Source organism: Chlorocebus sabaeus, chromosome 9 (genome assembly GCF_047675955.1).
Source record: "Chlorocebus sabaeus isolate Y175 chromosome 9, mChlSab1.0.hap1, whole genome shotgun sequence".
Lineage (NCBI taxonomy): Eukaryota > Metazoa > Chordata > Mammalia > Primates > Cercopithecidae > Chlorocebus > Chlorocebus sabaeus.
The window spans coordinates 100,026,180-100,040,471 of NC_132912.1; the positions used below are offsets into that span (position 1 = coordinate 100,026,180).

At 42.7% G+C, this 14,292-nt stretch overlaps 1 protein-coding gene across 6 annotated transcripts in view; it reads right to left on the bottom strand.

Annotated features, from left to right (window-relative positions):
- The window catches only part of ARHGAP19 (Rho GTPase activating protein 19), a 77,286-nt gene that overhangs the window by 42,249 nt on the left and 20,745 nt on the right, over positions 1-14,292 (bottom strand). For 4 of the 6 annotated variants that reach the window (XM_038009388.2, XM_007963729.3, XM_007963728.3 and 1 more), the window contains exons 2-4: positions 4,286-4,551; positions 3,243-3,323; positions 1,843-2,052 (exon numbers count right to left, since the gene is read on the bottom strand). In XM_038009388.2, coding sequence (XP_037865316.2) covers positions 1,843-2,052; positions 3,243-3,323; positions 4,286-4,551 — 557 coding nt within the window. The remainder of the gene's footprint in view (positions 1-1,842; positions 2,053-3,242; positions 3,324-4,285; positions 4,552-14,292) is intronic. The other 2 variants (XM_038009389.2, XM_038009390.2) reach the window with 1 other exon arrangement.

Sequence of the window (14,292 nt, forward strand, 5' to 3'; positions counted from 1 at the left end):
TATACAGGTGCCCGCCACCACGCCCAGCTAATTTTTTGTATTTTCAGTAGAGACGGGTTTTCACCGTGTTAGCCAGGATGGTCTCGATCTACTGACCTCATCATCTGCCCACCTCAGCCTCCCAAAGTGATGGGATTACAGGCATGAGTCACTGCGCCAGGCCAAAACTTGTTTCTTTAAGTAGTAAAAATTATTCAAAAAGGAAAAAAACCTTATATTTCTTTTCCATATAATTAGAAGAAACAGGAAAAATACTCAGGGGCAGAAAACTAAGCAACTGCAATAATGGATATTGATGCTGTGGTGAGCCCATAGCAGCATAACAGACATGGAATTTAAGAATGAATTCCCTGCCACATGGGTAGAAAGGAGTGTGAAGAAACTATTTATGAGCTGAAAATGGAACATTCTTCAAGATACAGTAAGTGAATAAAGCAAACCACAGAACCATGTGTATAACCTGCTACATAAAAATAGGAGAAAAGGAATCTACATACTTGTTTGAGAATACACAAAGTATCTCTGGAAGGATACTTTAGAGATCAATAACACTGGTCCAGGGGCTGCAGCTCATGCCTGCAATCCTAGCACTTTGGGAGACTGAGGAGGGAGGATCACTTGAAGCCAGGAGTTTGAGACCAGTCTGGGGAACAGGTTTTCTTTTTTTAAAAGAAAAAAAAATTTTTTTAATCAGTAACACTGATTGTTTCTGAGAAGAACTGGGCCTTGGGGAACAAGTGTAGGAGAGAAGGTTTTTACTGTATATTATTTGAATCATCTGAATTTTGAACTATGTGTTTCTATTCAGAAAACAAATAATTTTTTAAAAAAATAAATTTCCTTGGCTGGGTGTGGTAGCTCACACCTGTAATGCCAGCACTTTGGGAGGCTGAGGCAGGCAGATCACAAGGTCAAGAGATCAAGACCATCCTGGCCAACATGGTGAAATCCCATCTCTAGTAAAAATATAAAAATTAGCTGGGTGTGGTGGCGGGCACCTGTAATCCCAGCTACTCGGGAGGCTGAAACAGGAGAATCACTTGAACCCGGGAGGCGGAGGTTGCAGTGAGCCGAGATTGCACCCATTACACTCCAGCCTGGTGATAAAGTGAGACTCCATCTCCAAAAAAAAAAAAAAATTTTTTAAAGAGTAGAGATGTCCTCAACTGAGGCATAGAAATACTGAGCAAAAACCCCAAACCAAGGCAAAAATACCGAACCTGTAAACCTCTGAAATATAGGAATCAATCTAATGAAAAGCATACATTTATTAAGCAACTAAAATGGATTAGGCACAGTGGCTCACGCCTATAATCCCAGCACTTCAGGAGCCCAGGAGTTTGAGCCTCGGCAATAAAGAAAAACCCAGTGTCTACAAAAAATACAAAAAATTTGCCAGGCGTGATGCCGCACACCTATAGTCCCAGCTACTCAGGAGGCTGAGGTGGCAGGCTCACTTGAGCCTGGGAGATCAAGGCTGCAGTGAGCCAAGGTTGCACCACTCCAGCCTAGGTGACAGAGTGAGATCCTGTTTCCAACTATAATGTTCAACACACTACTCGAGGATCTATCAGAGATTCAAAAATAAATAAAACTCAGACCATATCTTACTACCAGCTCCTTATCTCAATACAAAGCTTACTTATCAAGAAAGCCATTCGATTAAAATTAAATTTAACTAGCCAATACCTTTGAGTACCCAGAGAAGTCCAGCAACAACACGAAGTCTTAACCAATATTAATAGAAGTATTTCTGTGGGTCACAAGCAACAGAAAATTCCTAGGAACTTTACTAAATTTAAAGAAATGTATTTACATCTCCTTCTTATTTCCTATACTCACCAGCGATTTTAAGGTGTGCGTTGAAATGTTTATGTGTCAGCAGAGGCTCCGGCAACTCTCCTAGAAACATCTTCAGCAAAGTGGCAACATCATTTGAGTGAAACTCCCCTGATTCCAAGTCAATGTCAGTTCCATTATTGAGAGCATCCCTTAAAATCTGCTGTCGGACACTATTACCTGGTACTCTAAACAAACCCTCTACTCGTAAGTCTGTTTAGCATAAAAGAAAGCAGAGGACAGGCAAAAAGGAAGCAGAAATATTATGATTAAAATACACGGTCTAAAGACTACACTTAAAAGACCCTTTACAAAGCCTTTCAAGTAAGTTTTTGCCTTTTTTCATCAGTGTAGTTTAGAACCTACAGACCTCCTGAGGAGACATATCTGAACGCCACGGGCACTTGGAGATCTTCCAAACTAAAAGGTAGTCCTCCCAGGAGTCATTCAGTCTCCTGAGGTATGTACAGACAATCTGAATTTAACCCAATCAATGGTCAGGATTAGCTTGAAAAATAAATTTTAAAAAAGCCAAATCTCCCTAAAGACCTCTTCTTGTTTATCCCAGACTTCATTTTGAGGGGCTACATACATCTGTGGATGTTTGTGGCTCTTGTAAACTGTTTTCCCAGCCCAGAATGAATCCAGAGTCTCTGCACTGCTCTAGGAATTAGAACTCTAATGTGTCAAATTCCTAAGAGATTCCCAGAAGCTTTAGGGTCATCCCAACTATTCATCCCTAGGCCAGGCGCAATAGCTCATGCCTATAATCTCAACACTTTGGGAGGCCTAGGCAAGTGAATCACTTGAGCACAGTTCAAGACAAGCCTAGGCAATATGGCAAAACCCCATCTCTACAAAAAACTACAAAAAGTAGCCGGGTGTGGTGGTGCAAGCTTGTGATCCCAGTTACTAGGGAGGCCGAGGTGGGAGAATCACCTGAGCCTGGGAGGTCAAGGCTGCAGTGAGCCAAGGTCGCACCACTGTACCCCAGCCAGGGTGACAGAATGAGACTTTGTCTCAAGAAAAAAAAAAAAAAAAAAAAAAGTAAAGAGTGTGTTTTAAGCATAGAATTCTGGAGAAAAAAGGTATCATGCTCTCTTAAATAAATGCAACAATTCTTTAGGGACAACATATTTTTCTAGAACAAATGTCTCTCTGAGGTAAGAGGTAAATGTGACTTCATAGACACGGTCTAATTTATATACACTTTGAGAGTATAAAGCAAATGAATATGAGATGAAGTTTAAAAGGAAATATATTTAAAAACATGCCACCTGAAATTAATACTGGTTAGTTCCTTTGATGGTTAATTGGCACCTATTAACTCCAGGCAGTTAGCTCTCAACAGAAAACAGAATTCTTCATTAAACAAAGAATGATAAAATTTCAAGTAGTCTTACTTTTGTGTAGATATTCAATCAGTTGGTATATCTGGGCAATGCCTTCCTCTGTCAGTGGGGACCCAAATATCACTCCTTTTTCTGAAAAACCATATGATATGACAGGGCTATATTTCACACAAATAGTACAAAATCATCATACTTAAAACCACTCAAGCATGCTATTTTACAATTCAGCAAGCGTTTTCACATGGTCAGTAAACAAAAACCTTAGAACTGGAAGTGCACCAGAAAATGCAAGCAGGATAACTTTCAATCAGCTCTCTCCAAGTTCAATATTAGACTGTAGGTTCCTTGAAGGCAAATACCATCTTCTTTTTTAAGTAAGAAGTGTATATCTAGTAAGTAACAAGGAGATATCTAGCATGTTAGTATTTAATTTAACAAACAAACAGAAGGCCAGGCATGGTGGCTCACACCTGTAATCCCAGCGCTTTGGGAGGCTGAGGTGGGAGGACTGCTTGAAGCCAGGAGTTTGAGACCAGCCTGGGCAACATAGTGAGACCCCATTTCTACAAAAAATAGAAAACAGTCAGGCATGGCATCATGCATCTGTAGTCCCAGCTACTGGGAGCTGAGACAGAAGGATAGATTGAGCCCAGGAATTCAAGGCTGCAGTGAGCTATGTAACACCACCGCGCTCCAGCATCAGCAACAGAGTGAGACCCCATCCCTGAAAAAAAAGAAAATTCAAGCTTTCTGTTCTATAGTCTCTAGCTATGTAACTACGGTTTTTTAAAGATCATTTTCACATATTAATAGGGCACGAAAATCAAGATGCCCCTGATAACTACCTAAGTTAATCATGTCATCATCTCTCAGGGACTGAAAATATTTGCTTTAGTTTAATTATTTATTTCTCTAGACAGTTTTTACAATTTGTATTACAATTACTTAAGGTGTTACTACTTATAAAACCTGAAAAAAACGGCCAAAAAAAAAGCTCTAAGTTAATAGCAACTCTTCAGTGAATGTGTAGATGTTGAGAGAGAAGCCCAGGGAGCAGCTGAGGCCTGCCCACCCTTCACAGACACATCTCCTACCCTTTCGCTTGAGAGACATGAGAGACCGGAAAAATCCTGACGCTGGGCCGGCCCCGCCAGGCAACTTAAGGTCCACTTCCCCCATCAGCTGAGCCAACTCAGTTCCAGGTAAATCGATGAGCCTTGTGATATTGCTGACCACCAACTCAGTGAAAACCTCAGGTTTCTCATGTCGGAGTTTCTCCACAAAAAAGTCAGGATTAAAGATAATGGGCTGACCTCGAAGGGAAGAATCATTGCAGATCACAAAACTGCAGATGGCATCACTGAAAAACACAGAAGAAAATCTTTTGGGACATGATTTTTGTATGTTTCTTATGCACTACTCATTGGGTTACTTGGTCCTGACTCCACGCAAAGGCAGAGGTTTCCTTATAGTCTGCTTCCTTTAATTGAGCCAGATGCCCTTGAACACTGTTCCTTATAACCACAAAGCCTCACAGAGGGGAAGGCATTTACAGGTACATAAAACGGTAATTAATTCCACTTTTCTCATGTCCACAAATAGGTTTTACTTTAAAATCCTTCAATTCTGGATGCCTCTGACCCAACCATCATCATCTAAATCCAACCTCTGCTCAGACAGGTTCTTCTCTCTAGGGCTCCTGATCTTAGCTGGATCTCCACTCCTACATTACATTGGGCTATACTCCTGGAAAAGCTCCTTTGAATCTCAGAAATAGTTCCTTCCCTGTTCTTTGTTTCCCAATGCCTACTTTACCCCTGTATTAGTTCATTTTCATACTGCTATGAAGAAATACCCAAGACGGGCCGGGCGCGGTGGCTCAAGCCTGTAATCCCAGCCCTTTGGGAGGCCGACACGGGCGGATCACGAGGTCAGGAGATCGAGACCATCCTGGCTAACACGGTGAAACCCCGTCTCTACTAAAAAATACAAAAAACTAGCCGGGCGGGGTGGCGGGCGCCTGTAGTCCCAGCTACTTGGGAGGCTGAGGCAGGAGAATGGCATAAAACCCGGGAGGCGGAGCTTGCAGTGAGCCGAGATCAGGCCACTGCACTCCAGCCTGGGTGACAGAGCGAGACTCCGTCTCAAAAAAAAAAAAAAAAGAAATACCCAAGACTAGGTAATTTATAAAGGAAAAGAGCTTTAATGGACTCACAGTTCCACATGACTGGGGAGGCCTCACAATCATGGCAGAAGGCGAAGGAGGAACAAAGGCACATCTTACATGGTAGCATGTTGGGAACAGACACCAAAATCCGGCCAAAAACTGGCCCCAAAACTGGCCATAAACAAAATCTCTGCAGCACGGTGACATGTTCATGATGGCCATGACGCCCATGCTGGAAGATTATGGGTTTACCGGAATGAGAGCAAGAACACCTGGCCCACCCGAGGTGGAAAACCCCTTAAAGGCATTCTTAAAACCACAAACAATAGCAAGCACGATCTGTGTCTTAAGGACATGCTCCTGCTGCAGATAATTAGCCAAACCCATTCCTTTATTTTGGCTCATCCCTTTGTTTCCCATAAGGAATAATTTTAGTTAATCTATAATCTATAAAAACAATGCTTATCACTGGCTTACTGTTAATAAATACATGGGTAAATCTCTGTTCAGGGCTCTCAACTCTGAAGGCTGTGCGACCCCTGATTTCCCACTTCACACCTCTATATTTCTGTGTGTGTGTCTTTAATTCCTCTAGCACTGCTGGGTTAGGGTCTCCCCGACCAAGCTGGTCTCAGCAAGTTGTGGGGCCCGAATCCAGGTCGAAAGGTCGCCGGAGAGACAGTTGGAGAACGTGGAAAACTAAGCTGGAGAACACCCAAGTACTCTGAAAGCAATCCCCGTGGTGATTAAGAAGGGGAGCTCAGAAGCATCAGGGTAACAAAAGGACAAGTGTGGGCTCTGGTTCGTTCCACCATGGAACCTTTTCACACTAATGATGAGGAGGAAGCAGAGTATAATGAAGTAACAGAAGAGGTTACGGAGCAGGTTTGTTTGCCAGCTAAAGCTAAAGCAGCAAAGGAGGGAGAGGTTCATCCCTACCTTTCTGTATCCCCTCATTATTATTTTGAAGAAAAAGAGTGGCCTGACCCTCCAGATCTTTCTTTTCCAGAAGACGCTGGGCGAAAAGTAGTTGCCCCAGTGACTGTTCGAGCAGTGCCTTGAGCGACCGCTCTTAGTTTTTTTCAGGCAGACATTCAGCAAGCTAGACGAGAGGGTGATATAGAGGCTTGGCAGCTCCCTGTTAGAATACACCCCCCAGATCAACAGGGAAATATTATAGCTACATTTGAGCCTTTTCCTTTTAAATTACTCAAAGAATTTAAACAAGCTATAAATCAGTATATACCAGGTTCTCCTTTTGTAATGGGACTGTTAAAGAATGTTGCTGTTTCCAGTCGCATGATTTCTGCTGACTGGGACGCTCTTACTCGAGCTTGTCTAACTCCTGCTCAGTTCTTACAATTTAAAACTTGGTGGGCAGATGAAGGTTCCATTCAGGCTGTTTGAAATGCCCAGGCCCAACATCAAATTAATATAACTGCAGACCAACTTTTGGGGGTTGGCAGCTGGGCTGGTTTAGATGCACAACTGGTCATGCAGGATGATGCCATACAACAGCTTAGGGGAGTGTACATTAGAGCTTGGGGAAAAAATCACTTCAGGTGAAGAACAATACCCTTCCTTCACTGCTACAAAACAGGGACCAAGAGACCCACACATTGATTTTATAGCTCGGATACAGGAGTATCTTAAATAGATGACTGCAGATTCAGCTGCTCAGAATATAGTGTTGCAGTTATTAGCTTTCGACAATGCTAATCCCGATTGCCAGGCTGCTCTGCGACCTATCAGAGGGAAAGCACATTTAGTTGATTATATCAAGGCCTGTGATGGTATCGGAGGTAATCTGCATAAAGCTACTTTGTTGGCACAGGCAATGGTAAGACTGAGAGTGGATAAAGGAAATACTCCATTTCCTGGAGCTTGTTTTAACTGTGGGAAGCATGGTCATACTAAAAAAGAATGTAGAAAAAATCAGCAAGTCAGGTCACCCGATAGGGGAAAAAAGAATACTGCTGAGACTGAAACATGTCTAAAATGTAAAAAAGGAAAACACTGGGCTAATCGGTGTCACTCTAAGTTTGATAAAGAAGGGAACCCTAGGCCGGGCACAGTGGTTCACACCTGTAATCCCAGAACTTTGGGAGGCCAAGACGAGCAGATCACGAGGTCAGGAGATTGAGACCATCCTGGCTAACATGGTGAAACCCCGTCTCTACTAAAAATACAAAAAATTAGCCGGGCGTGGTGGCGGGCACCTGTACTCCCAGCTACTTGGGAGGCTGAGGCAGGAGAATGGCATGAACCCAAGAGGCGGAGCTTGCAGTGAGCCGAGATCGCACCACTGCACTCCAGCCTGGGCGACGAGCAAGACTCCGTCTCAAAAAAAAAAAAAAAAAAAAGGAAGGAACCCAATTTCAGGAAACGCCATGAAGGGCCCATCCCAGGCCCCATTCTAAACCGAGGCATTTCCAGCTCAGGCCATTCCCTCACCCCCCATACAACGTCTGTCCCCCGCCACAGCCAATAGTGCCGCAGTAGGTTTATGCTGCACAAAAGCTGTGAGTCTTCTGCCTGGGGAACTGCCACGAAAGGTCCCAACAGGAGTCTATGGTCCCTTGCCAGCAGGGACAATAGGAATACTTTTTGGAAGGTCTAGTTTAAGTTTAAAAGGGGTACAAATACATATAGGAGTCACCGATTCAGATTACAATGGGAAATTCAAATTGTTATACCTACTTCTGTTCCCTGGAAAGCAGAGCCAGGATAGCACATAGCAGGGCCATGATAGTGCATAGCAGAGCCAGGATAGCACATAGCACAGCTCCTGACTGTGCCGTATGTGGGAATGGGAAAAAGTGAAATTAAACGAACAAGAAGATTTGGAAGCACAAATAAGCAAGGCAAAGCAGCTTACTGGGTAAATCAAGTTACTAATAAATGCCCTACCTGTGAAATAACTATTCAGGGAAAGAAATTTAAAGGTTTGGCAGATACAGGAGTCAACATTTCAGTCATTTCTCTACAGCACTAGTCGTCCACATGGCCAATTCAACCCACTCAATTTGACATAGCTGGAGTTGGTAAAGCCCCTGAAGTATATCAAAGTGTTATATTTTGCATTGTGAGGGGCCCGATGGACAACCTGGGACTATTCAACCAATTATAATTTCTGTACCTATAAATTTATGGGGAAGAGATTTATTACAACAACAGGGAGCACAAGTTCTAATTCCAGAACAATTATATAGCCCTCAAAGTCAACATATGATGCATGAAATGGGGTATGTCCCTGGTATGGGACTAGAAAAAAATTTGCAAGGTTTGAAAGAACTGCTTCAAGTGGAAAGACAAAGTTCCTGCCAAAGATTAGGATATCATTTTTGATGGCAGCCATTGTTAAGCCTCCAGAACTTATACCATTAAAATGGTTAACAGATAAGCCAATTTGGATAGAACAATGGCCACCAAGTAAAGATAAACTGGAGGCTTTAAAGAAATTAGTTACTGAACAATTAGAAAATGGACACATAGCTCCAACATTTTCCCCTTGGAATTCTCCAGTTTTCGTAATTAAGAAAAAAATCAGGTAAATGGAGAATATTAACTGACTTAAGAGCCATCAGTTCAGTTATACAACCTACGGGAGCATTACAGCCAGGATTGCCTTTTCCTGCTATAATTCCAAAAAATTGGCCTTTAATAGTCATAGATTTAAAAGACTGTTTCTTTACTATCCCCTTAGCTGAGCAAGACTGTGAATGGTTTGCATTTACAATTCCTGTGGTAAACAACCTGCAGCCTACTCAGCGTTTTCATTGTTTCACAGATGGGTCTAGTAATGGTAAAGCTTCCTAGTCTGGCTCAAAAAGTAAAGTTTTCCAGACGCCCTATACTTCAGCTCAAAAAGCGGAGCTTGTAGCTGTAATTGAGGTATTGACTGCTTTTAATATGCCTATTAATGTGATTTCTGACTCTTCATACGTGGTTCATTCCACACAGTTAATTAAAAATGCTCAGTTACTATTTCATACAGATAAAAAACTGATGACAAAAACAAAAAAGGGGGAGAAAGAGAATATGGAACCCCGCAGATGCAACTGAATCTAGCATTATTAACTTTAAATTTTTTGAGCCTGCCAAAAGGCCAGATGTTATCAGCAGCTGAACAGCATCTACAGAAACCAGTTGCAAAGACAGAAGCAGAACAATTGGTTTGGTGGGGAGATCTGATAACAAAAAGTTGGGAAATAAGTAAAATAATAACTTGGAGTAGAGGTTATGCTTGTGTCTCTCCAGGACCACCGAATCAATAGCTGATTTGGATACCATCAAGACACCTGAAACCTTATCATGAGCCAGATGCCAAGGAAGAGATTCCAGGCGGATCCCAAGGACCCCCTGGCTGCAGCCATGTTGAGGCTGATACTGAGGAGGACCCCAACTGTCACGAGCAACACCCGTTGAACACAGCCACCCACTCGGGGACAGATCAAGAAGCTGTCGCAGATGGCAGAAGAAAACCTGAGGAAAGTGGAAGAACCAGTCACAATGAGTAATTTAATGGTAGCTACGATAGCAGTGATCACCATTGCCGTGAGTATTCCTTCAACAAGAGCTGACACAGAGAACAATTATACTTATTGGGCATATTTATCAATCTTGGCTGGTAATAATGCCTGGATGTAATCACTCTATGACACAGTTACACATGCTTTCTGATCTCAGTATTTACCATAATAAATCTGCTCCTATAATTGAGGCATATTGCCCTCAAAAACCTATTTGTAAACAAAATAGAACCTGGCCAGAAATAATGAACGTACTTGTTTAGGAAGATTGCATTGCAGAACAGGCAGAGGTACTGCACAACGATTCCTATGGAATCATTATTGATTGGTCCCCTAAGGGGATGTTTAGCTTGAATTGTACCTCTCAGTCTGCATGCCATGGTCACACTATGTTAAGATGATCTGAACAAAATGGTCAGATGGTAGAAATGATAAGAAGTACAGAAAAGTTCCTATTATCTGGAACCATGGCAGTATAGTGGCACCTCAACCTCAAATGATATGGCCCGCTCTAGGAGCTTAACATAAGGATTTGTGGAAACTATTAAATGCTCTTAATAAGATCAAAATTTAGGAAAGAATAAAAAAGCATCTAGAATGACACTCTACAAACTTGTCTTTGGATATTGCAAAATTAAAATAACAAATATTCAAAACATCCCAGGTACACCTGACCTTAATGCCAGGAACTTGAGTGCTTGAAGGAGTTGTAGACAGATTAGCAGCTAGTAACCCATTAAAATGGATAAAAACACTTGGAAGCTCTGTGATTTCAATGATGATTGTGCTTTTAATCTATGTTGTTTGTCTTTGTATAGTCTGCAGATGTAGATCCTGACTCCTGTGAGAAGTAGCTCACCGTGACAAAGCTGCCTTTGCTTTTATCGCTTTGCAAATCAAAGAAGGGGAACAGGTTGGGAACAGGCCCCCCAAAATCTGGTCCCAAAACTGGCCATAAACAAAATCTCTGCAGCACCGTGACATGTTCATGATGGCCATGATGCCCATGATGGAAGGTTGTGGGTTTACCGGAATGAGGGCAAGGAATCCTTGGCCCACCCAGGGTGGAAAACCACTTAAAGGCATTCTTAAAACCACAAACAATAGCATGAATGATCTGTGCCTTAAGGACATGCTCCTGCTGCAGATAACTAGCCAAACCCATTCCTTTATTTCGGCCCATCCCTTTGTTTCCCATAAGGAATACTCTTAGTTCATCTATAATCTATAAAAACAAGGCTCATCATTGGCTTGCTGTTAATAAATACATGGGTAAATCTCTGTTCAGGGCTCTCAACTCTGAAGGCTGTGAGACCCCTGATTTCCCACTTCACACCTCTATATTTGTGTGTGTGTGTCTTTAATTTCTCTAGCGCTGCTGGGTTAGGGTCTCCCCAGCCAAACTGGTCTCAGCAGCAGCAGGTAAGAGTGTGTGTGCAGGGTAACCGCCCTTTATAAAACCATCGGCTCTCATGAGACTTATTCACATGGGAAAAAACCACCCCATGATTCAATTACCTTCCACCAAGTTCCTCTCATGACATGTAGGGATTATGAGAGCTACAATTCAAAATGAGATTTGGGTGGGGACACAACCAAACCATATAATTCCACCCCAGCCCCTCCCAAATCTCATGTCCTCACATTTCAAAACCAATTATGCCTCCCCAACAGTCCCCCAAAGTCTTTTTTCTGTTTTGTTTTGTTTTGAGACGGAGTCTCGCTCTGTAGCCCAGGCTGGAGTGCAGTGGCCGGATCTCAGCTCACTGCAAGCTCCACCTCCCAGGTTTACGCCATTCTCCTGCCTCAGCCTCCCAAGTAGCTGGGACTACAGGCTCCGGCCACCTCGCCCAGCAAGTTTTTTGTATTTTTAGTAGAGATGGGGTTTCATCGTGTTAGCCAGGATGGTCTCGATCTCCTGACCTCGTGATCCGCCCGTCTCGGCCTCCCAAAGTGCTGGGATTACAGGCTTGAGCCACCGCGCCCAGCTCCCCCAAAGTCTTAACTCATTTCAGCATTAACTCGAAAGTCCATAGTCCAAAGTCTCATCTGAGACAAGTCCCTTCTGCCCATGAGCCTGTAAAATCAAAAGCAAGTTAGTTACTTCCTAGGTACAATGAGGGTACAGGCATTGGGTAAATACACCCATTCCAAATGGGAGAAATTGGCCAAAACAAAGGGCTACAGGCCCTATGCAAGTCTGAAATCTAACAAGGCAGTAATTAAATCTTACAGCTCTGAAATAATCTCCTTTGACTCCACGTCTCACATCCAGGTCACACTAATCAAGAGGTGGGTTCTCATGGTCTTGGGCAGCTCTGCCCCTGTGGCTTTCCTGGGTACATCCCCACTCCTGGTTGCTTTCACAGGCTGGCATTGAGTGTTTGTTTGCAGCTTTTCCAGACGCACAATGCAAGCTATCAGTGGATCTACAGTTCTGGGGTCTGGAGGATGGTAGCCCTCTTCTCACAACTCCACTAGGCAGTGCCCCAGTGGTGATTTTGTATGGGGGCTCCCATTCCACATTTCCCTTCTTCTGAACTGCTCTAGCAGAGGTTCTCCATGAGGGCTCCATCCCTGCAGCACATCTTTGCCTCGACATTGAAGCATTTCCACACATCCTCTGAAATCTAGGCTGAGGTTCCCAAACCTCAATTCTTGACTTCTGTGCACCCGCAGGCCCAAAACCACATGTAAACTGCCAAGGCTTGGGGCCTGTGCCCTCTGAAGCAATGTCCTAAGCTGTACACTGGCCCCTTTTAGCCATAGCTGGGACCCAGAGCACCAAGTCCAGGGACTGCACAAAGCAGCAAGGCCCTGGGCCCAGCCCACAGTATCATTTTTCCTCGTAGGCTTCCAGGCCTGTGATGGGAGGGGCTGCTACAAAGGTCTCTGACATGCCCTGGAGACATTTTCCCCATTGTCTTGGAAATTAGGATTTGGCTCCTCCTAGCAAGAGTGACCTTTATATAAGTTCCCAACAAGTTCCTCATCTCCATCTGAGACCACCTCAGTCTGGACTTCACTGTCCATATCACTATCAGCATTTTGGTCAAAGCTATTCAACAAGTCTCTAGGAAGTTCCAAACTTCCCCACATTTCCCTGTCTTCTGAGTCCTCTAAACTGTTCCAACCTCTGCCTGTTACTCAGTTTAAAAGTCGCTTCCACATTTTCAGGTATCCTTACAGTAGTACCCAACTCTACTGGTACCAATTTACTGTATTAGTCTGTTCTCACACTGTTAATAAAGATATACCAGAGACTCAGTAATTTATAAAGGAAAGACAGGTTTAATGGACTCACAGTTCCACATGGCTGGGGAGGCCTCACAATCATGGTGGAAGGCGAAGGGGGAACAAAGGCATGTCTTACGTGGCAGCAGTCAAGAGAGCGTGTGCAGGGGAACTGCCCTTTATAAAAACATCAGCTCTTGTGAGACTTATTCACTATCAAGAGAACAGCACAGGAAAAACCCGCCCCCATGATTCAATTACCTCCCACTGGGTTCTTCCTACAACACATGGGGATTATGGGAGCTAGAATTCAAGATGAGATTTGTGTGGGGACATAGCCAAAGCATATCATTCCCTTTTTACTTCTAATATGTTGTTATATTTAAGAATTGTATCCTTGAAACTCTTACAGAAGACATAGTTTGTATCCATTAACAATAAAGTCTAATGGCTTGTTCTAATCCTTATTATATAAACAGTCATCTATTATATAACCAACAAATGGACATAAAGCAAGCTAGAAAGGACAAGTTATCATATCTCAGTCAGGCAGAACTGAAATTCACCTGACTCATACAAACATACCCACAGTAAAAGCAATCACAACTTACAAGTGGTCCATTATACCCTAGGTACCAAAGCACTATTCCAGGAAAAATGACGGCACTTCTAAATACTAAATGTAACTAATCTACAAAGGACATTGTCAATACTACATGGATAATTAATAATAACAGCATAGTGAAAACAAGGCATGGGTAGACTTCAAAGTTCATCTCTGTTTCCTTGAAAAATTATTACATGATTTAATCAACAGTCCACATCTTCAGTTGGTGGCTAGGAGATTCCTTCTTTTCTCTGAAATGATAATGTATTATGAGAAACAACAAAAATTAAAAACTAGGAATGTGTGTCCTCAAGCCAAAAAGTAACTAAAAAAAATAGAATTTAAAATGCTTGTCTCCTCAACCTTTTTACACACTAATTATTTTTCCTGTTCAAATGCCAGTGATGATAAATAAAAGCCAAATAAAATTAGAAGCAACTTCGTCTTAAATCATTGACAGGAGCCTCTTTTTTTAACATCAGCTTATTTCAGTCAAGAAGCAAGGGTCAATATAGGACTATTGTTTATAATCACTGCCAATGAGAAATCACTACCCTACCA